Here is a 21,566-nt window from a genome sequence, read left to right as displayed (position 1 = left end):
TTGCGGACAGTCGAGACACTTCGTGCATCAGATTTTGCAGGAGTTCTGAAAAACAAACCTGCTGAGGCTCCTCAAAGTGTTCAAAATGTCTTTTCTTCCACAGCTTCCTTAAATGAGGAGTGTCACATGCAGCGGCGAAGGGCCGGGCGAGCACACATTTGGTCCACCACATAAGAAAACAAACCTCAAATCGAGCTTGCCCGACAAAGGGGCAAATGACAATTTCACAGCACTTCATAAGAGAGTCCTGGAAGTTGCTAATGAAGACTAATGACTTCCCTCGTGTCGGAGACTTCACACCAACACTTTGACAACAGAAACAGTGGCCAGCGGGTTACAGAACAAATTTTTCAGTAAAGATTACTGTTATGCTTTGTTTTAATATCAGCCAATAATTTATTCTATACGTCATAATCAAACATTAACTTTTGACTAAAACATTATGAAGTCATTCATGCCAATAAAAAGTGTCAAAAATAATTTATGCTCTTTTAATTTATCACCTTCACAAAAGTGAAATATTTTGCAATGATGTCAGGCTTAAAAACAAGCAAATGAACCAGATTAGTTGAAACTGGACATCAGATTTAGTAAAACAGTGTTTCAAAAGTAGTTCAAGTGAAATTTTTGATATTAAGTGAAGTAACAAGGTTCATTTTTGAGACAGAATTGAACTGAAATGCTGCAGCACTGAACTACAGTAAGTAGATTAACAGAAAAATATAAATTGCTTTGTCTGTAAAACCAGCTAATCTGTCACTTACACAAATAAAACTTGTTGCAATTGCTGAAATTTTTACAGTGTTGTCATCAAATTTAATTTTGTTTGACTAACAGCACAAAGGTTTTCACTTAATATAGTTAAAGGCATTATGTGCGTAACACACTAAATAACACAGTGGCCGATTCACATTTTTTAAAGCACACAGATAGATCAGTCACCTAGATTATTTCAGGATTAACAAAATTTATGACTTTAATCAAAGTGTGGCTGGTGCTTTCTTCTGCTCTTTCAAACTCTAAGCTACAACTACTTTTCAGAGGTCCCACTTTGTTCTGACCACTTCTCTAAACATTATCTGGCAACACAGCCATAATTCCAAATATTTCATATTCAGAGCCCACCCCCCGTACATTCTCTTACTACTTATAGGTAATTGTCAGATAGACAAATCTTTTAATGAGGTGTTTTATTCTGCAGAAATATAAAATATGTGGACAAATGGGGAAATGTCATTTTAAGTTGTGATTTAGGTGTCTGAAATCAGGCTGCAAGAACAGTTAAAAGACATGTTCAAAAAATAAAGTGCATGAAGACCAAGGAGGCTGTTCAGGTTGTAAAGATTCAACCAAAACACTATTTAATTCAACAAACGGATAAGAATATAATCAAAACTAAATATTTTGCCATCAGTACTAATGGTACGGAACAACCTAAAGATCTAAGGTCTTTGAGTGCTGAAAACATGCATGAACGAGGTGTAAAAACCTTTGAGATTTTTAACTTCCATAAATAACAAAAATCAAAATGTTATTTATACAACATATTTGTAAGAATTCACTTTGGACAGTTTCTGAAATGTATTTTTGGTTTGACATTTATAATGCATTCAGAAAATCTTACAGAAAAAGAAAAAAAACAAAACAAAACAAAATATCATTCATAATGGATGACAGTTTACAGTTACTCATTTATGTTATTTAAAAATGAGTTTCAGACACCTTGCAAGAAACAATTGTTAAGTAGCTCTCTTTATATAGGAAACAATCTGTGTAAAAGATAAAAAAAAAAAGAAACATTCTGGTGTTTTCCTCTTAGTTCAGCTAAAATGGGAACAAACTTAACGGAACAGTTCCACCAGAAAGGCGGCTGGGTTACAACGTTGTGTTAGTTGGTTCAGGATTCCCTCGGTGTAACATTTAACATTCGGAGTAACCCATCAGACCTTTAGAAAGATATGTGGACTGTGATATGTACAAAAGCTAACTGAAACTATGGGCATTCTCCATCATTCACATCAGTGCTGGTGACAGGACGTCTTCCTGTAAAAACGCTTCCTCTGAGCTATAAACACACACCAAACCAAAAACCACGAGATATCAAAAAAGAAATACAAAAATAGCACAAATTTAAGTGTTAACTGATGAAAAGTGTAAACATATTCAATCTGCTACAGGTTATGATGCTGTACGGCACCTAAGCTCCGCCCACAAACCTCTAGTGCAGCTGATTGTCCTTTTTGTGTCCACTGAAATACATCATGTAGCACTTGAACGCATCGTACACATTACATTAGCATGCCGATAAAAGAGGTGGAAGTCACGCACATGCTGCTGGGCGTCACGGTGGACCGAGGCGCCTCAAAATGACAACGTAGAGCTCCCAAAATCAGGGAATTAGCTGCAATGCGGAGACACAGTTAGCACACAAAATTTAAAAAAGATGCATAAACAGGCTGGAGCAGCTTGGTCATCTTTGTGCCAAAAAACGCTGTATGCTTTAGAACAACAGAGCTGGAGAGGCTGACGTGCTACGAAAGTAAAGTGGTCATCTGTCACTGCGGTTGCAACACTGCACTGCCTCCGTTTAAGCATCAGACTTTTAAATTTGTGGTTTGCGATACACAAGAGGAAGCGACAGCATTCAAGCGGACTCAGCTGTGACGCATACCGTTCCTTTACTGTAAGCTGGGTTTCCACATGTGCACGAGCCCGCGCCAGGCTCAGATGTCCATGTAATCGTCTTCCTCGTCAGACTCGCTCTCCAGAGACGACTCCTGGCTGGACGTCTCCTGCACCTCCAGGGCGGGCTGGCTCAGCGTGTCCTTTTTAACAGTGGCCGCAGACTGAGACGACAGGATGACGTTCTGCACAGCAACAAACAGCAGGGGGCAATGTTCAGCCCTCAAGTCAAATTCAAGGCTCCAACAAACAATTCATTTCAATAGCTATTTTTACCTCCACAAGAAGGTTATGTTTTCGGTCGGGTTTGCTTGTTTGTCTGTCTGTCAGCAGGATAACTCAAAAAGTTTTGAACGGAATTTGATGAAATTTTGTGGAGTGGTTGGAAATAACAAGAGGAACAAGTGATTAAATTTTAGTGGTGATCTGGATCATGATCCAGATCCCGATGCTAATGCGTTAGCATGTCTATGGCATTTTCAATGTTAAAAGTTAGCATTAAGCAGTTGCAGCCGTCATCACGTTCGGGTGCATTTGTTTTCAAATTGTAATATTTCTTAAATTTATTTTTGTTTATATATTAATAATCTAATGATTATTATATACAATTTTAGAGAAAGAGACAAAAAGAATTTTGTCTCATTTTTGTCTATAAGCACATGCAATATCAATATCAGTGCTCAGATGACAGTAGCTTCTGGGAAAGGTGCAAGTTGCAATAAACTGTGATGCCAAGCGCTAAGGATACATGCTATGTCCAGTCACAGCAGATGAAACTTTTTTTTACTACTGAGCAAACATCATTGTTACACTTTTTTAGGTTCAATGATTCCACGGCGTGTAGATGTTATGGCGTCGGTGACGCCATGGCCTTGGCGGAGGTTTGCACTCTCTGAGTGCTTCTATTTTAAAATGAATTAAGCTTTTAGTTTACACCAGGGGTTTTCAAAGTGTGAGCCCCCCCCAGAGAACAAATGAATAGCTGCGCCCCCCCACAATTTCAACATCTTTGTGTGTTTTTTATTCTTTTACACATCTTTAACACATTTTAAAAGTAATTGTGCATTTTTAAGGAACTGTCTATGCATTTATACATTTTACAGCCTTTGTAAACATTTAAACATGTTTTAAAAGAACTTTCTATTCTTTCACACATTTTACACACTTTTCAAACATTTTAAACGTGTTTTTAAAGGACTTTCTTCTATTTTTACCTTTTGTCATATTTTAAACATCTTTTTTAACATTTAACATCTCTGTTTTTAAATGTCTTTGGCATAACTAACACATTTTAACAAATAATACTAATTACAGGGATGGGTACTGATAAGTTTTTAATCAATATCGATGCCATTATCGATTCCACTTATTGATCCAATTCCTTATCGATTCCTTTATAAATACCTCCTGTGAATTTTCTGTGTACTTAAAGTAGGCTTTACAGCATGGGTTAAAGCAATAAATTTTTGTTTTTTGTTTTTGTTTTTTGCAAAATAGCCTCTAAGGAGAGACAGAGAGCGAGTGACAAAGCATAAAAAGAATGCAAAACCTGAACATAAAGGTACATAAAAGGGTGGTGGGGCAGGGTGTAGTCTTGATTCTGGTGGGTCTGGGGGTGCTCCCCCAGAACATTTTTAAAAGACCAAGTCAAATTTTGTGTATTCTGGTGAATTTTAACGGGAATGAAGCCCTGTGAAACAAAGAAAACTCACTTCAAACTGTGAAGTAAAAACACAGTATTGATTATGGGGGGTCTGGGGAATCTCCCCCTGAAATGTTTTTAAAAGAGCAAGTCAAATTTTGTATATTGTGGTGAAGTTTAATGGGTGTGAAGCCCTCTGAAACAAAGAAAATTCACTTCAAACAATGGGGGGTCTGGGGGATCTCCCCCAGAAATATTTTTAAAAGAGCAAGTCAAATTTTGTATATTCTGGTGAATTTTAATGGGTATGAAGCCCTCTGAAACAAAGAAAACTCACTTCAATCTGTTAAGTAAAAACACAGTATTGATTATGGGGGGTCTGGGGGATCTCCCCCTGAAATTTTTTAAAAGAGCAAGTCAAATTTTGTATATTGTGGTGAATTTTAATGGGTATGAATCCCTCTGAAACAAAGAAAACTCACTTCAATCTGTTAAGTAAAAACACAGTATTGATTATGGGGGGTCTGGGGGATCTCCCCCTGAAATTTTTAAAAGAGCAAGTCAAATTTTGTATATTGTGGTGAATTTTAATGGGTATGAAGCCCTCTGAAACAAAGAAAACTCACTTCAATCTGTTAAGTAAAAACACAGTATTGATTATGGGGGGTCTGGGGGATCTCCCCCTGAAATTTTTTAAAAGAGCAAGTCAAATTTTGTATATTGTGGTGAATTTTAATGGGTATGAATCCCTCTGAAACAAAGAAAACTCACTTCAATCTGTTAAGTAAAAACACAGTATTGATTATGGGGGGTCTGGGGGATCTCCCCCTGAAATTTTTTAAAAGAGCAAGTCAAATTTTGTATATTGTGGTGAATTTTAATGGGTGTAAAGCCCTCTGAAACAAAGAAAATTCACTTCAAACAATGGGGGGGTCTGGGGGATCTCCCCCAGAAATTTTTTTAAAAGAACAAGTCAAATTTTGTATATTGTGGTGAATTTTAATGGGTATGAAGCCCTCTGAAACAAAGAAAATTCACTTCAAACAATGGGGGGGTCTGGGGGATCTCCCCCAGAAATTTTTTTAAAAGAGCAAGTCAAATTTTGTATATTCTGGTGAATTTTAATGAGTATAAAGCCCTCTGAAACAAATAAGTCACTTCAAACTGTGAAGTAAACACATTATTGGTTATGGGGGTCTGGGAGTGCTCCCCCAGAAATTTTTTAAAAGAGCAAGTCAAATTTTGTATATTCTATTGAATTTTAATGCATACGAAGCCCTCTGAAACAAAGAAAACTCACTTCAAACTGTCAAGTATTTTAAAAGCCTGACAAAAGTGTAATATGTGATCTTTAATAAGATATTTTCATGAAAAGACACAAATGTGCAGCTTACTGCATTTTATTTTTTTCTTGTGTAAAAACACAGCTTAGATGTGGTTTGACAGAAACAAACTGTCATTAAACTTAAATAAAACAGGGATGAAGTGGAGGTTTAAGAGTCACTATGTGTTCACAGGAAACAGTTATTTCTATATTTATTTATTCATGTTCATTGTTAGTTGGTTTTACCTTTGCTGTTGTGTTTTATCAGGTTGTTTTTGTCTGTTTCTCTAAAATTGAATTGTAGCATTATTATTATTAGTATTACTTTTGTTGTTGTTGCTATTATTATTATTAATATATAAATAAAATAAAAAAATATTACAATTTGCAATTTGACATTTTTACGACAACAAACGCTGAGCCATTAATTATACAGAAATGCACAAACTGTGCTGAGATGCGAACAGCTTAATGCTAACTTTAACACTGAAAACGTCATAGACATGCTAATGCGTTAGCATCGGTCCCGTTTTTAAGTTATAAAATACATCTATCAACTGTTTCAGAAGACAATAACAGGTCGGTTTAACATAAAAAAGGTAAATATTACTCACACACACATGCTCTTTAGGGTTTTAGCAGGGCAAAATTAAGATAAAGCGAAATAATACAACGAACCATCAAAGCAGTGAGTCGGATCAATGCTTCATTGGTTCAAAGCAAAGCCACGCCCTGCTGTACTTGGGGAAGGTCTGCCAATGTTCCCACGAAGACAGGGAGGAGAAGAACCGTGGCTCGTGGCAAGCAGTAAAAACAGTGGAGAGGAGTGAAAATTCACACAGTCCCTTCCTCCGCAGTCCAGGCTGACACTGCTGCTGCTTTGATTAGACGTTGCGAGAGTATCATATTTCGGCCCCAAACCACGCATGACACCATGTGCGTGCGCGTATGTGTGGTTAAACTTTCCAAATGACGGAAATCCATTGTGGTGAAGGAGAACTTTAACCCATGCTTTACAGGTTTTCTATGTCAATAACATTTTTAGTGAGTCTTAAGTAAATAAATATGAAATTGGTCACTGGATCCTTAAACTCTGGACATAAATAAAAATAAACAAAATCTGTAGTTTTTGTCAAAAGCATTTCCTTTCAGACATTAATGGCATGAATGTCTCTCCATACCTCTGAGCTGAGCTGTTACAGCTGGCTGCGCTGCAAGTCAACATCAATGTAATTCATAGAGAACGCAGGGCGTCTTATTTTGGGAGGAAAAACATTTTAGTCGATTGTAGTTTATTGTTTGTGTTACAATGTTTGGAAAGAGGTGTCATTTGATTTAAAAAGGTGATTCGCTTTGAAGTCATTAATTCCGGCCAAACTCTAACTTGACTTGGCAGAGAGTGGCGCAGCATTTGGAGCTGTGCGGAACGGAGGACGATTCTCGTTTCTTGCCCACAACAAGACAAGAGCCCCAGTTAGTGACTTTAATCCACACAAAAGTGACTCACGATTGACATTTTTAAATGGCTTTGAGAGGTGCTAAGAAGCGGACTTGCCACTTCTGAAAAGCAGCGAAGCAATGAACCAAACAGCGGGGTCGGAGCACTGCTTCGTTGCTTCAAGCTTCAACAGCAGCCACTGCAGAAGCAGTTGATGTCAGACCCGCTGCAGGGTCTGCAATTAACGTAAAGAAATAAATGTTTTCCTGACAAAACACCTTCAAAAACATTGACCGCTCTGAAAGGGGATAAGGGAATCGTTAAGCAAAAAGGCTATTGATGTCGGTGGATCGAATCATTTCTTAACGATTCTCAAAAAGAACTGGTTCTCGATACCCAACCACTGGTTTACACTGCAAATGTTGACAAAGAGCAAAGTTTCTTAAATGATAAATGACTTGTTTATACCAAACAGCAGAGAGATATTCAACAGGGTTTAAAAAACAATTTTTTCAAATATGATTAGCCAGCATCTGGATTTAAACCCATTTAAATCAACTTAGACACATCAAACCAGTTAAAAAACAGGTAAAAGAAGATTATGCCGATTTTACCAAATTATAGTCAGTCAGTCAAAATTAAAACAGTGTATAATGTTAAAATTCTTAATTTCATTGTGAGCCACAAAATTGTTGCAGGTATAAATCATAATTTGGCATGTTTTTCTCAACTCAGAATAACTAAAGGATCAACTGTGGGCAGCACAGTGGTTTATCGGTTAGCAATGTTGCCTCACAGTGAGAAGGTCCCAGGTTCGCTTCCCACCTGTGGTTATTCTGTGTGGAGTTCACATGTTCTCCCCATGTTTGTGTGGGTTCCCTCTGGCTGATCTAGCTTCCCACTACTTTGGGTTTCTGTTGCTATATTGTAGTTGGTATATTGTTAAACTTGTAAATAAAATGGGAAAAAATGGACACGCTGCACAGATAGCCACAAGTCGGGAAATGTCAGACTTGTGCCAGTTTTGAACCCATTCAAAATTTTCTGGGGCTGCCTCATGCAATCCAGTGCAAACTTGATGCATCATGGCATCCAATTTTCACACCAAGCACCAAAAGAATTTCTCCAAGATATCAAGCGTTGAGGGCGCAATGTACACTAAGTTTGTCTGGGATTACATGGTGTTACACTGAGTGGAGCATGGGTGGGGCTTACATGGCTGGGAGTAAAACTGCATCTCAAAGAATCTGAATATTGTGAAAAAGTTTAATGTGTCAGGTATTTCAGAGAAATAAAATTTTGCATATTCTAGTTTCAGTATATAGACACTAAAATGTTTCAACTGTTTTTTTTATTTGATAATTATAGCCTACAGCTCCCAAAAAAATTAAAATGAATATCTCAAAATAACAGAATATTTCAAAATATCGCTTTAAAAAGGATTTATGATACAGTAATGCCTAGCTTCTGAAAAGTGTGTTCATTTATACACTCCGTATTTGGTTGTGGCTCCTTTTGAACAAATTCCTGCATCAGTGCCGTGTGGTGTGGAGGTGAACAGCCTCTGGCAATGCTGAGGTGTTCTGGAAGTCCAAGTTGTTTTGACAGCAGCAGGATCAATCAAGTACAGTAATACCATGGTCAGCAAACCAGGTACTAGTAGTTTTGGCACTGTGGGCAGATGCCAAGTCCTGCTGGAAAAGTGTATCAGCATCTCCATAAAGCTTGTCAGCAGATGAAAGCATGAAGTATTCTACAATTTCCAGACTCTGGGACCTTGGTTTCTAAATGTTATGTAAATTTACTTTTATCCGAAAAGAGGACTTTGGACTACTGAGCAACAGTTCTATTTTTTTCCTAAGCCCACATAAGATACTTCTGACACTGTCTCTGGTTCAGGAGTGGGTTGGCACCATGACCCGGTTTGATAAAGCAGTCAAATCTTGTTCAGCTGACTAAACTTACTTAATCGACTAATCTTTTGACATTAGTTGTTGCACAAAGCGCTTAGTCAGCTAAACTTTCACGTTAACTGACTAAAGTTTTTAGCCTGCTACAGAGGAGGCTAGTCTTATTTTAGTCAACAAAACGTCAGTGTCTCACATCAAAAATGGGAGCTATCATGGACCACCAGTTGATGGAGCAGAAAGGAAGGAGAGCCTTGTGGCAGGAGTGGGTGTTCCAGCACTAGAATAATTCATTGGAGATGGTTATGGTCGCCGGGGCTGGATGCGCTTGTTCTCTGGTGCAGCAGTCTCGGCCATGTTTGTTTGTTGCAGATGACCAACCCGGAAGTAAACAAAATTCTCGCTCATTGGAGGTGTTTCTTGGCAATGGCACTGGCGAGGCCACGGAAATCGTCGACTAACGTTAGACAACTTCTCTACAAGTTTAGCCGCCGTTGTGAAACAGAGTTTAGATGGTTAATGTTGGGCAACTAACCTTTGTCGCCTAATAAGTTTAGTAGGCTAAAGGATTGTATTGCATTATGAAACCGGGACCTGGAAAACAACACTTGTTGGTCATTTCCTGGACACGTCTGTGCATGTTGGCTCTTGATGCATTGACTCCAGTCTCAGTCCACTCCTTGTGAAGCTCCCAAAAGTTCTTGAATTGGCTTTGCTTTACAATCTTCAAGCCTGTGGGCATCCCTGTTGCTTGTGCATCTTTTCCCCCTATGTCTTTTCCCTCCAGTCAACATTCCATGAATATTCTTTGATCCAGGACTCTGAACAGCCAGAGCTTTCAGCAATGACCTTCTGTGGCTTAACCTACTTGTGGAAGATGTTCCTGAGTGTCTTCTGGATAACTGTCACTTTAGCAGTCTTCTCCATGACTGTGGTTGTGTGTACTGAACTAGATTTGAGAGAATCATGGTATTTATACTGCATAAATAGTGATGTGAAATAAAATATTCTAATGTTCTGAAATACGCATTTTCTATTTTTTGGAGCTTAAAATTAAATTAAAATAAAATAAAAATAGCAGCACGGGCACTGTAGCTCACCTTGATGATGCAAGACGTCATAGTTTCTGCTAGAAAAGTGGGTATGGCCAAACTCCAAAGGCTGTATCAAGGTAAAAAACCAAAAACAAACAAACAAACAAACAAAAAAACATAATAATAATAAAAAAACTTAAATACCCATTGGATATGTTTTTGGAGCTACCTACTAGCTACCCTTCTGCCAAATTGCAGCTCGGTATCTTTTCATAAACTGCTGACTAATAAATCTAGGTGGCATTTTCAATATGGCCACCATGGCGGGCATATTTGAAATCGGATCGGAACGCCTCAAATGAACTTTGGTGTCCTCGTGGGTAGGGACACGCACACAAGTTTCAGCTTCATTGGTTTAGTGGTGTCTGAGAAGACGGTTAACGTGACAACTGGAAAAGTGGGCGTGGTCACAGCTCAAGGGTCACCGCCAGGTCAAAACTGAAAATTTTGCAAAACCTTTTGGAAATAGCCTGGCAATCAGCTGAGGTGTGCCAAACTGTAGCTCGTCCAGTAATTTTGAGAAGCATTGGCAAATTCCACTAGATGTAAGCGACCCTGACGTTTCAACCGACAAATGCCTAAAATAACTTTTCTGACCAGATTTCCTGTCAAATTAGCTTTATGTCATGTCAGGCTTGAAGACCAGCTGCAAGAAGAAAAAAGTTGCAGATCCCTGACTGTCCGCTTGAAGCTGGCTCCAAAAGTGAGCATGTTCCCATTCAACTCCATGTTAAAAAGTCCAACTTTAGAGCAGAAATAAACATGTTTAGAACTGGAAACAAACAAACAACAAAAAAACGGTTTTAATCTCTATAGTTAGTTTCACCCTCCATGACAACTGTACAGGGGAGGAGGAGGAGGCAGCTGTGATTTTTTTTCTAACTTCCTAGTTTAAGGAATTCTAATTTTAAGACAACAGATTATGTATAATTATTTAGGGGCAGAGCCACTTAGAATGACAAAACCTGAGCCAAGTTTAGACTCTCATAGCATCTTTCTCAGAAGCTGGTTGATGCAGCTGCTAACCAAAATGACAGACAGGTATCTGTTGTTTTAGAGTATTTTATTACAAACACCTGGAATAATCTGGTTTGTTGTGTGGTGAAATGTCCTAACGGATCATCTAAGACATCCCTGCTGCAATATTTGCATTGAGTGAAATTCTTGTCTTCTTGTATGGTAATGGGATTAGCACTTTTAGCAGCTATTGGTAGCCTGATCCATTAGGTCCTGTGCATACACAATTACTGAGAAAACAAATGGCTCATAACTTTTAATGACCATACCAAAGCATGGCAGGGTCCCCAAAAAATATGATTTAATAAATACTTGAACTGAGGTTAGCCTGTAAGTTTAGGTGGTTTGGACTCTAAGACAGGGTCATGTTCAGGCTTCTTTCATCACACAACACAGAAACCCATCCTCTACCTCTTCATCCATTTACGTGGTCATCGTCACATATCCAGAGTTGGTGTTGCCACTGCTGCTAACATGGTGACACCCAGAAATGGGCTTCATATCCGTTGTTCTAGAGCTCTATAGAAAACCTATGGGTGACATTGTGCAGTATATATAGTCTATGGTTGTGACATGTGATGTCAGGCTAAGTGTAACCTATCAACCAACACAGCAAGACTGACCAATGAGGTTCTGAATGCAACCTTGCAGAATATTTAGCTTGTGAAATGAGTGAGTCTGACATCTTTAGTCAAGTTTTAAAGCCGTCCAATGAACTACAGCAGACTCGCAAATGAGTTAGCCTGCTGTACTGATGGTTACAGCCCACAAAATAATGTATGATGGTAACTGATTCATCAGTGTATTTAGTTTAATGCACCATATGGGAACCTCAGGCGTTCATTCACCTTCAGTCTCTGTTTGGTTTCCTCTGATATGCTGCCTTTGGGGGAGAGAAGTGTGGGCGTTGGAGGAGTTACTGTGATTTCTGGTGGAAACTTTGTAACGGTGGAAGGGATGAAGAGCTTTGGCATGTTGGGTGGGACACGGGAGCGGATACGACTTGGGTCTGGAAGCTTGGACTGGTCACTGCTGGCATACTGCTGCTGGTCTGGTACAAGTTCAGAACAAGAAAAAAACAAAGAGAAAACAGTTGTAAATTTAAATGCCGTGCTCAGGGACTAAACTGTAATTCAGTCCCCGTGAGCCTCAGTCATTTCTTTGTCCTGCACCATAGAGCTAAAGATTCTGACCTATGCAAGGCGATGCGGTGCTACATGTGGCAAGTTCCTCCTGGAACCAGCCGGAAGCCGATTCCTGGCCGTGAGAAACCGTAGTGAATTTCATCTGCTGACAAAGGTGCGACTCCTGCTGTCGATACGAAAGTCCTTCTGAGGGCCCTTCTCTCTCATCTGCAGACAAATCACACAAACATTACGCTCTGATCTCAACACAGACACACATCACTGTAAGGTTTTCTGACAAAAATCAAAGTTCACAATGGGTCTGACTTGCACTAGAAGCAGGACAGAAAATATTCCAAAACATTACTATTGCCAAATGAAACATTTTGCCAGCTGTAAATGATCATGCTTTGAGTCTCTGAGCTGTCCTGAAGCTTTTATCAAAAATGTGTACAGCAATGTGTAGGTCTGTTTTGCCGTTTTTGATTAGTGTGTATCATTGCCATCAAATATTAGGGAAGATGTTTCTTTAAAAACGCACTGTTCACTGAGAATTGTTGGTCCTATTTATGCAACTTGCATAGCATACACACAAATAAAAAATATCTAAATTCACTTTAAAAATGTATAAATTGTTGAAGAAATGCAGTAAGAAACTAACAGCTTCAACACGTTTTCTACAGAAGTAACAGACTAACCTCTGCCGTCACAGAAAACCTGCAGCCTGATTCACCATGAAGTGCCACAGGCTTTTACACAGTGACAAAGTGAACATCATGTGAAACCGTGACTTTGACAACTGTTGTTGCATCTGTGAAATCAACTGTGGGTGAAGGAAATCAATACTCACACCATTAAGTACAAAATGAAACTGTTTTTAGAGTCCACAGTGAAAGTAATTCAAATTCACTTACTTACAAATGAGGTGGAAATGATGGGAAGATACATTTTCACTTAGAGCGGCAACCAGAGAGTGCAAATCCAAGGTTATAGATGAGTCTTTACTGGTATGTAATATAAATGGCTGAGATGTGTCAAGTCATTTGTGAGAACACGACCCTGTCCAGGCACAGTGCAGATGAGTATCACACCCAGCCAGGCATCCCAGTGGCCTCTATTTTTCGCACAGACCATGGAAAAATATTAAAATAAGATAGCAAGAAGAACTTGCCTGCTTGATGCACGGTAGCAGAGATAAAGATATTCCAATTTAAGGTGAACACCGACATTTTTGGCATCAGCTAAACAGTTGTGCTCAAACGTTTACATACCCTGGCAGAATTTTAGATTTTCTGGCCATTTTTCAGAGAATAAAAAAAATGTTTCACTCATGGTTAGTGGTTGTGTGATGCCATTTATTGTCAAACAACTGTTTACTCTTTTAAAATCATAATGACAACAAAAACTAACCAAATGACCCTGATAAAAAGTTTACATACATGGCCTGATAGCATGCACAAGTTGACACAAATGGGTTTGAAAGGCAACAAAAGGTAACCATCCTCACCTGTGATCTGTTAGCTTGTAATCAGTGTGTGTGTATAAAAGGTCAGCAAGTTTCTGGGCTCCTGACAGACCCTTGCACCTTTCATTCAGTGCTATATGAACATTTCCGGTCTCTGAATCACAGGGAAAGCAAAAGAATTGTCAAAGAAAAGGTAACTGTGTTATGGTTAGAGGTCCGGATGGGACCAGACCAGTCAGGCAATGGACTCAAATGCTGGGAGCAATGACGAGAACAGGTGTGAATGAAAGGAGATTTATTTACAATAACGAGTAACAAAGGAATAATAATGCTGAAGCTGGTGATGGTGCCTGCAGAGCTGAGACGGGGCCTGCTTGGAACAGTGGAAAGCCGGGAGCTGCAGTGCAAACGGAACTAGTTTGGGGAGTTAGAGAGTGGGTTGAAATCCAGGACAGGACCCGGAGCCAGGTGGTCGCACAGAGCCTAGGACGGAGAAACGTTCTGAGGAGATTCTGTTGGAACCAAACCACAATCAGGTAGACCAACAAAAATCTCAGCAACAACTGCATGGCAAACTGTTCAGGATGCAAAGAAAAACCCACAAATAACATCACCTGAAATACAGGACTCTCTGAAAAAAGTGGTGTGGCTGTTTCAAGATGCATACAAAGGAGGCACTTGAAGAAAAATGGGCTGCATGGTCAAGTCCCCAGAAGAAAGCCATTACTACGCAAATGCCACAAAGTATCCTACTTACAATATGCTGAACAGCACAAAGAACAAAGTCACTTGGAGTGATGAGACATACATTGAACTTTTTGGCTACAACCATAAATGTTACATTTGGAGAGGAGACAACAAAGCCTATAGTGAATGGTACGCTATTGCTACTGTGGAACACGGAGGTGGATCGGTGTTTTGGGGATGTGTGAGCATCAAAGACACAGGAAACGTAGTCAAAATTGATGGCAGGATGAATGCAGCATGTTATCAGAAATTACTAGAGGAAAGTTTGCAATCATCAGCCCAGAAGCTGTGCATGGTACGTACTTGGACGTTTCAACGTTACAATGATCCAAAACACAAGGCCAAGTCCACCTGTCATTGGCTACAGCAGAAAAAGTGAAGGTTCTGGAGTGGCCATCTCAGTCTCCTGACCTCAATATTATTGAGCCCCTCTGGGGAGATCTCAAACGTGCAGTTCATGTAAGAAAGACCAGAAATGTACAGGAACAGGAGGCTTTTTGCCCAGAAGAATGGGCAGCTTTACACTCAGAGAAAATAAAGAGCCTCATCCACAACTACCACGAAAGACTCCAAGCTGTCATTAATGTTAAGGCAATACATGGTATTACTCAGGTATGTAAACTTTTGATCAGGGTCATTTGGGTAGTTTGTATTTTTAGTTGTGGGTTTCATCCTTTTTTCTTGGGACAAAAATTAAATTAGTCAGTGCATTGCTCATGTTGTTTCAAGTGGATGTCATGCACCACCTACTGGTAGCAATTTCTGAACCTCCATTTGAACTTAGTGGAGAACTTAGCAGAAACACCTAATTAAACTGAAACAAGCACCAACAGGGTCTGTGTTCATCTTTCTGGGACACTGATGTATCTGGTGCGAGTTTTCTCACTTACTCTGAGAGCTGCTTTATAACAAAATGCGTATAACAGTTGCAATGTCCAACACAAACAACCATTAAACATTCTCTGTTTAGGGAATCCTTAATGTAGCATTCATTGTCTAATTAACAACGTTTTAGTGGTGGGACTGCAATCATGTGTGCACATTTATCAGCAGTGTAACAGTTATAACAGACCTAAGCCAAGCAGTAAATTTGATAGAATCATCGCAAAGCCTTTTAAGGCTTAAGAGTCACAGTAAGTCACGTCATAGAAAATTGTGATTTGAAAAATCTCACTGACCAGATAAAGCCTGATGATAACAAATCAAGGAAAGGAATGAGGAGTTGATACAAATATTGGATATCCATTTGTGTTCGTTTTGGTCCTACAAAAATCCTTTCCCATCTGCAAAATGAGTCCCTTGTCAGCTGATGCCCACAGAGTACATCAAAAAGATTTGGGAGTGCTCAAAACTTTGAGTGGACATCAGGTGGAGAGCTGTCCCACTGCCTGCACATTTATTGTTTTGTCCTCTGTTATTTACTTTTACAATACTCATGCGTTTATATCCTAAGACACATTCAATGGTTCAGACAGGGCTTCTGGTGGGCCAAAGTTCCAGCGTGTCATGTGAATACTACTTGAGCGGAGAGAGAACAGCTCCCAATGCAGCAACATCAGACTTAACAGACTAAAGAAAAAGACAATGCAGTTGTGTGTTCAATTTATTTTATTTTTATCTAGATGTCAGAGTGCTCTGGATGGATTTTTTTATTTTTTTTTTTGAGAATGAAACCGCAGAGTTGTGTGATGTCCTCACTGCTGCCGCTGCACTGAATGCCGGCAGAGTGAGACCATGTTGTCAGTACATGAACGTAGTGAGGAAGTACGTGTTTATGATTCCTGAGCGAACTGGATTCTATCCACATTTGGGATCAGAACTCGGGGAACCTGGCTCCAATTCAGCTCCAACCCAGCGTATATATGTCTTGAAACATGGAAAATCGTTCTGCTGAATGCAGATCTGGAAGACGAAAGGATTAATCGATATTGCCACTGGACAAAATATTTAAATACGTAACTAATACATTTGCTGTAACTGTCACAGTGCGAAGCAGCCTTAAGATACTATGCACCAATCACTAATGTACGGTCTGCGTACTTTGCATGTTTGAAAGTTCAAATGCACATCATTTAAAATAGTTCATAACACAAAAATTGTCCCTGCATTGTTACAGCTTACTTGTCTTAAGAGGGATTTGTTTCAATTCAATTAATTTATGATAGTTCCAAATCACAAATAAGTCACTCCAAGGTGCATCACAAGGGTAAGGTCGAACCGAAAATGCCCCCTGTCCAAGCACAAAAGTGGCAAAAGTGACCAGGAAAAACTCTTTCAGGCTTTTTTGTTGATTGTAGGAAAAACATCAAGCGGACCACCATACAAGAGAACACAGAATAAATATTATAGTAGAAAACAAAAATAAGTAAATAAATAAACGGTGGTTAGCACTGCTGCCTCACAGCAAAAAGGTCATGGGATCGATTCCCACATGTGGCCTTTCTATGTAGAGTTGCATGTTCTCCCTGTGTTTTTGCGTGGGTTCCCTCTGGGTGTTCCGGCTTCCTCCCACATCCAAAGACATGCAGGTTAGGTGAACTGGAAACTTTAAAATGTCCATAGGTGTGTGTGCAGGTGTGCATGTGTTTGCGTGTCGATATCTGGCCTTGCGACAGACTGCCATCCTGTCCAGGGTGACGCCGCCTCACACCCTATGACTGATGGGACAGGCTCCAGGCCCCTGTGACCCCTAATTGGAGGAAAGTATAGAAAATGGATGGATAAATAAATAAACCCTTTCAATGGGGTAGCCCAATTAGCATACTGAGGAATTATTGTCCATTCAAAAGATTAATGTTCATAAAATCACTAGGCATTTACTTGAAGTGAGGACATGTGAATTAATAGCACCCACCACTCACCAGCAACTGAGAATCCAAAGCTGAGAAAAGACCAAAAAAAAAAAAAAAAAAAAAAAAAAAGTCCTCTATACCCACCAATAGTGTTGCCTAGAAACCATTACATAATACACATTGGTACAGTGTTGCTTGATGCCAACTCCTCAGAGAAAGTGTTGTATGGCTGGGGGGCCTGGCTGCCTTTTTGTTTCTGTCTTTTGTTTTTCCTTCCAGGTGGCTTGCATTTGGGACTGAGTGGCTGTGTTGCTGAGGTTATCAGGACCTCACCCTGATCACCTGCGGCTCGTCAGGACTCACAGCTGAGGTGCATCTATATGGATTGGAACATGGTGGCATTTAAGACTGGAGTATACAGTATGTATTTGCCAGAGACTCGACCTTGTGACCAGACGGGTGAGATCGTCGTCTCGGGAGCCATCTCATCATCAGTGGATGCAGAGAACGTCCAGGGTTTGATGCACGGTCTGTGAAAGAGGAGGGGGTGAGGTCTCACGCTCGTCAGCACACTTCCTGAGGTACGTTAGATTTTGTGACTAACATTTATACAGTCAGTAAATGTGGTGTCCCTCACACCTTTATTATATTGAGCTGTATGTTAGTCATGTATCGGCTTCCACTGCAGTGGAGTTTTGTGAACTGGATGTTCCATGCCTGCAGGTTGGGAAGTTGATTAGTAATCAAGCCAGGAAGTGTTTGCCGTTTGTACACCTTTAAGTGTTCTCTCTGTGTGTAGAGTGTGGACTCACATAATGGTTCCTTCTTTCACAGACTCGGTTTGTTGCGGCCACCTGGGGGGTGTCGGCGGGGTCCTTGGGTCCGAACAGCTTCTGGCTCCGGACCGTTAGCGCTGCTGGGAGCGCACCACGCCAGACCGCACTTTCTTTTGTATTTTTTGTATCACTGTTATGTATTAAATTCAGTTAGCCTTTGTACCGTGCTCTGCTTATTTCATACTGGGTCCTTCAAACGCTGGTCGGTTCTCCGAGCTGCGTCCGACACATAACAGAAAGCACACTTCTGGGTGTGTTAAAAGAACTTCAACACATCTAAACAGACTAATAATATTCAGTTATGGTTTCACAGTGAAATCCATTTGGATATAATCAATATCTGAAGATAAAATTGCAACAAGTGAAAATTTTCAAAATTTAATAACCTATCTGTATATCAAAACATGAAGGAATAAACAGTCACCTATAGGTGACACGAAGGATTTATTTTACACACACACACACACACACACACACACACACACACACACACACACACACACACACACACACACACACACACACACACACACACACACACACACACACACACACACATACACACACACACACACACACAGTGCAGCCAGAAAGTATTCACAGTGCTTCACTTTTTCCACATTTTATGTTACAGCCTTAATCGAAAATGGAGTAAATTCATTTTTCCCATCAAGATTCTACTCACAAGACCCCATAATGGCAACATGGAAAAGGTCTTTTGCAAATTTAGTCAAAATAAAAAACTAAGAAATCACATGTACATCAGTATTCTCACCCTTTGCTCAGTACTTTGTTGATGCACCTTTGGCAGCAATTACAACCTCAAGTCTTCTTGAAAATGATGCCACAAGCTTTGCATCCCTATCTTTGGGCAGTTTTGTCCATTCCTCTTTGCAGCACCTCTCAAGCTCCATCAGGTTAGATGGGGAGCATCAGTGCACAGCCATTTTCAGATCTCTCCAGAGATGTTCAATTGGATTCAGGTCTGTGCTCCGACACGGGCCACTCAAGGACATTCACAGAGTTGTCCTGAAGCCACTCCTTTGATATCTTGGCTGTGTCCTGCTGAAAGATGAACCGTCATCCCAGTCTGTGGTCAAGAGCGCTCTGGAGCAGATTTTCATCCAGGATGTCTCTATACGTTGCTGCATTCATCTTTCCCTCAATCCTGACTAGTCTCCCAGTTCAGGCCGCTGAAAACCATCCCCACAGCATGATGCTGCCACCACCATGCTTCACTGTAGGGATGGTGCCTGCTTTCTTCAAAACATGACACCTGGCATTCATGCCAAAGAGTTCAATCTTTGTCTCTTCAGACCAGAGAATTTTGTTTCTCATGATCTGAGAGTCCGTCAGGTGCCTTTTGGCAAACTCCAGCCGGGCTGCCACGTGCCTTTTACTAAGGAGTGGCTTCCGTCTGGCCACTCTACCATACAGGCCTGATTGGTGGATTGCTGCAGAGAAGGATGTCCTTCTGGAAGGTTCTCCTCTCTCCACAGAGAGTTGGAGCTCTGACAGAGTGAAAATCAGGTTCTTGGTCACCACCCTGACTAAGGCCCTTCTCCCCCGATCACTCAGTTTAGACGGGCGGCTAGCTGTAAGAAGAGTCCAGGTGGATCTGAACTTCCCCCATTTATGGATGATGGAGGCCACTGTGTTCAGTGGGACCTTCAAAAGCAAGCAGAAATTTAGAGCTTCATGGCAAAGGCTTATGTACATGTGATTTCTTAGTTTTTTTATTATTATTATTTTAATAAATTTGGAAAAATCTAAAAAACAAACAAACAAAAACATATGGGGTATTGTGTGAAGAATTTTGAGAGAAGAACTTCATCCATTTTGGACTAAGGCTACAACATAAAATGTGGCAATGTTTGTGACTAGACTGGGATAACCCTACTGAATAGCTCAGTACAACTTGCTAGTGTAGCGGCTTGCTCTGCACTGTGTCTTGAATCCTCCTACTTGCTCCCCTTGGGAGGCCAACTCACAATCTCCGGCATGGGAGGCGACGCTCTGATCAGTTGGCTAAAAACCCAGTGGCCAGAGAATCCTTTAGCTGTCAGAGGAGTGACACTTATTGAATACCACATGCACAGCGACTCCTGCTGGCCTGTCACACCAGTCACACTGTACTGACTAATTTAGTGAGGGACTAGTTAATCTGTTAAAAGTAATTGACACCATTTTATTCATCCACAGTCTTCATTTGTCAAGAAAACATTTTGCTGTATTCATGTTTTCAATGCTGAGGATTTTCTCTGAGTTTTATCTGAACTTTGTTTAAACAGTCGGTTTATACTAAGGATGACATATTGGCATAAACTGATTTCATACCTCTTTAAAAGTGCTTTAAACTAGTTTAAAAGAAATGCCATCTTATGCTTAACAGACTCAAAAGCAGTTCTGCATCAATAGCAAAATGTCACTGATTTAAATGGACTAAATTTGTGGTCATTTGAATTTAAATAAGCCCTTCTGGAACATGTTTAAAAACACTGCATTTCATACAGCTTTTAAAGAATCTTAAATGAATTCCTTTTTTTCTCCCCTGCATTGGTAACAGTGTAGGGAACTCAGCCACATGTGGTGTGCAGCCAGTACATTCTGAGTGAGCAAAGTTGCATCAGGAAGGGCATCCGGTGTAAAACAAGCCAACACAACCATGCACAGTATAAATCGAATTTCCATACTGGATCAGTCCAGATCCGGGTTAGCAATGACCGCCACCAGTGCAGTGGCCCAACAGGGTGCCGGTGGAAATTGGGGTACTGCTGATGGAAGAAGAAGAGGAGGAGGAAAATGTGTCCAGGGACAGCGGGAGAAAAGGAAAACAAAGGGTGGAAGTGAGAGTCGGGACTTTGAATGTTGGCAGTATGACTGGTAAAGGGAGAGAGCTGGCTGACAAGATGGAGAGAGGAAAGGTAGACATAATGTGTGTGCAAGAGACCAAGTGGAAGGGAAGTAAGACCAGAAGCACAGACAGTGGGTTCAAGTTGTTGTATCATGGTGAGGATAGGAAGAGAAATGGCGTTGGGGTCACCGCTTTGAACATATGCCCCATTAGAAAGTTCTTATATTGCGGATATATAATCTTGTTCTTTCAACAGACAATCATCCAGTCAATAAACTTACCCGTAATTGGAAACAAGAGTTTGGTCTGGAGTTCGTGGAAGATTTGTGGGATAAGGCTGTAGACAGAATTTGCATGTCGTCAATCCATTGCAAGGTGTTCCCTAATTCAATTTAAAGTAGTACACAAGCTGCATTTATCAAAGTCCAAATTATCCAAAACTGACCCCAATCATACATTTAGTCCCATTGACCCTAATCATAGTCATACATTTTTTTCTTTGCCCCACACTTCAACCACATTGGATTTTGAGTTTTGATGTTATCTCTCAAATTCCTGGCATCAGGCTGCAGCCTTGTCCACTGATTGCTATTTTTGTTGTTCCTGGAGTTCCCATTGTGTCCTGTACTAACTCACAGTTAATG

The 21,566-nt window shown here is 40.2% G+C and overlaps 1 protein-coding gene across 5 annotated transcripts in view; it reads right to left on the bottom strand.

Moving 5' to 3' along the window:
- Positions 1 to 1,570: 1,570 nt before the first annotated feature.
- cabin1 (calcineurin binding protein 1) overlaps positions 1,571 to 21,566 on the bottom strand; it is a 195,300-nt gene continuing 175,304 nt past the window's right edge. For all 5 annotated transcript variants that reach the window (XM_034169832.1, XM_034169831.1, XM_034169834.1 and 2 more), the window contains 3 exons: positions 12,298 to 12,456; positions 11,953 to 12,155; positions 1,571 to 2,867 (listed from right to left, as the gene is read on the bottom strand). In XM_034169832.1, the coding sequence (XP_034025723.1) occupies positions 2,724 to 2,867; positions 11,953 to 12,155; positions 12,298 to 12,456 (506 nt within the window). In that variant the 3' untranslated portion in view covers positions 1,571 to 2,723. The remainder of the gene's footprint in view (positions 2,868 to 11,952; positions 12,156 to 12,297; positions 12,457 to 21,566) is intronic.

Source organism: Thalassophryne amazonica, chromosome 5 (genome assembly GCF_902500255.1).
Source record: "Thalassophryne amazonica chromosome 5, fThaAma1.1, whole genome shotgun sequence".
Classification (NCBI taxonomy): domain Eukaryota; kingdom Metazoa; phylum Chordata; class Actinopteri; order Batrachoidiformes; family Batrachoididae; genus Thalassophryne; species Thalassophryne amazonica.
Note: the sequence above shows the minus strand (reverse complement) of the source record. Positions and strands in the feature narration are given on the sequence as shown.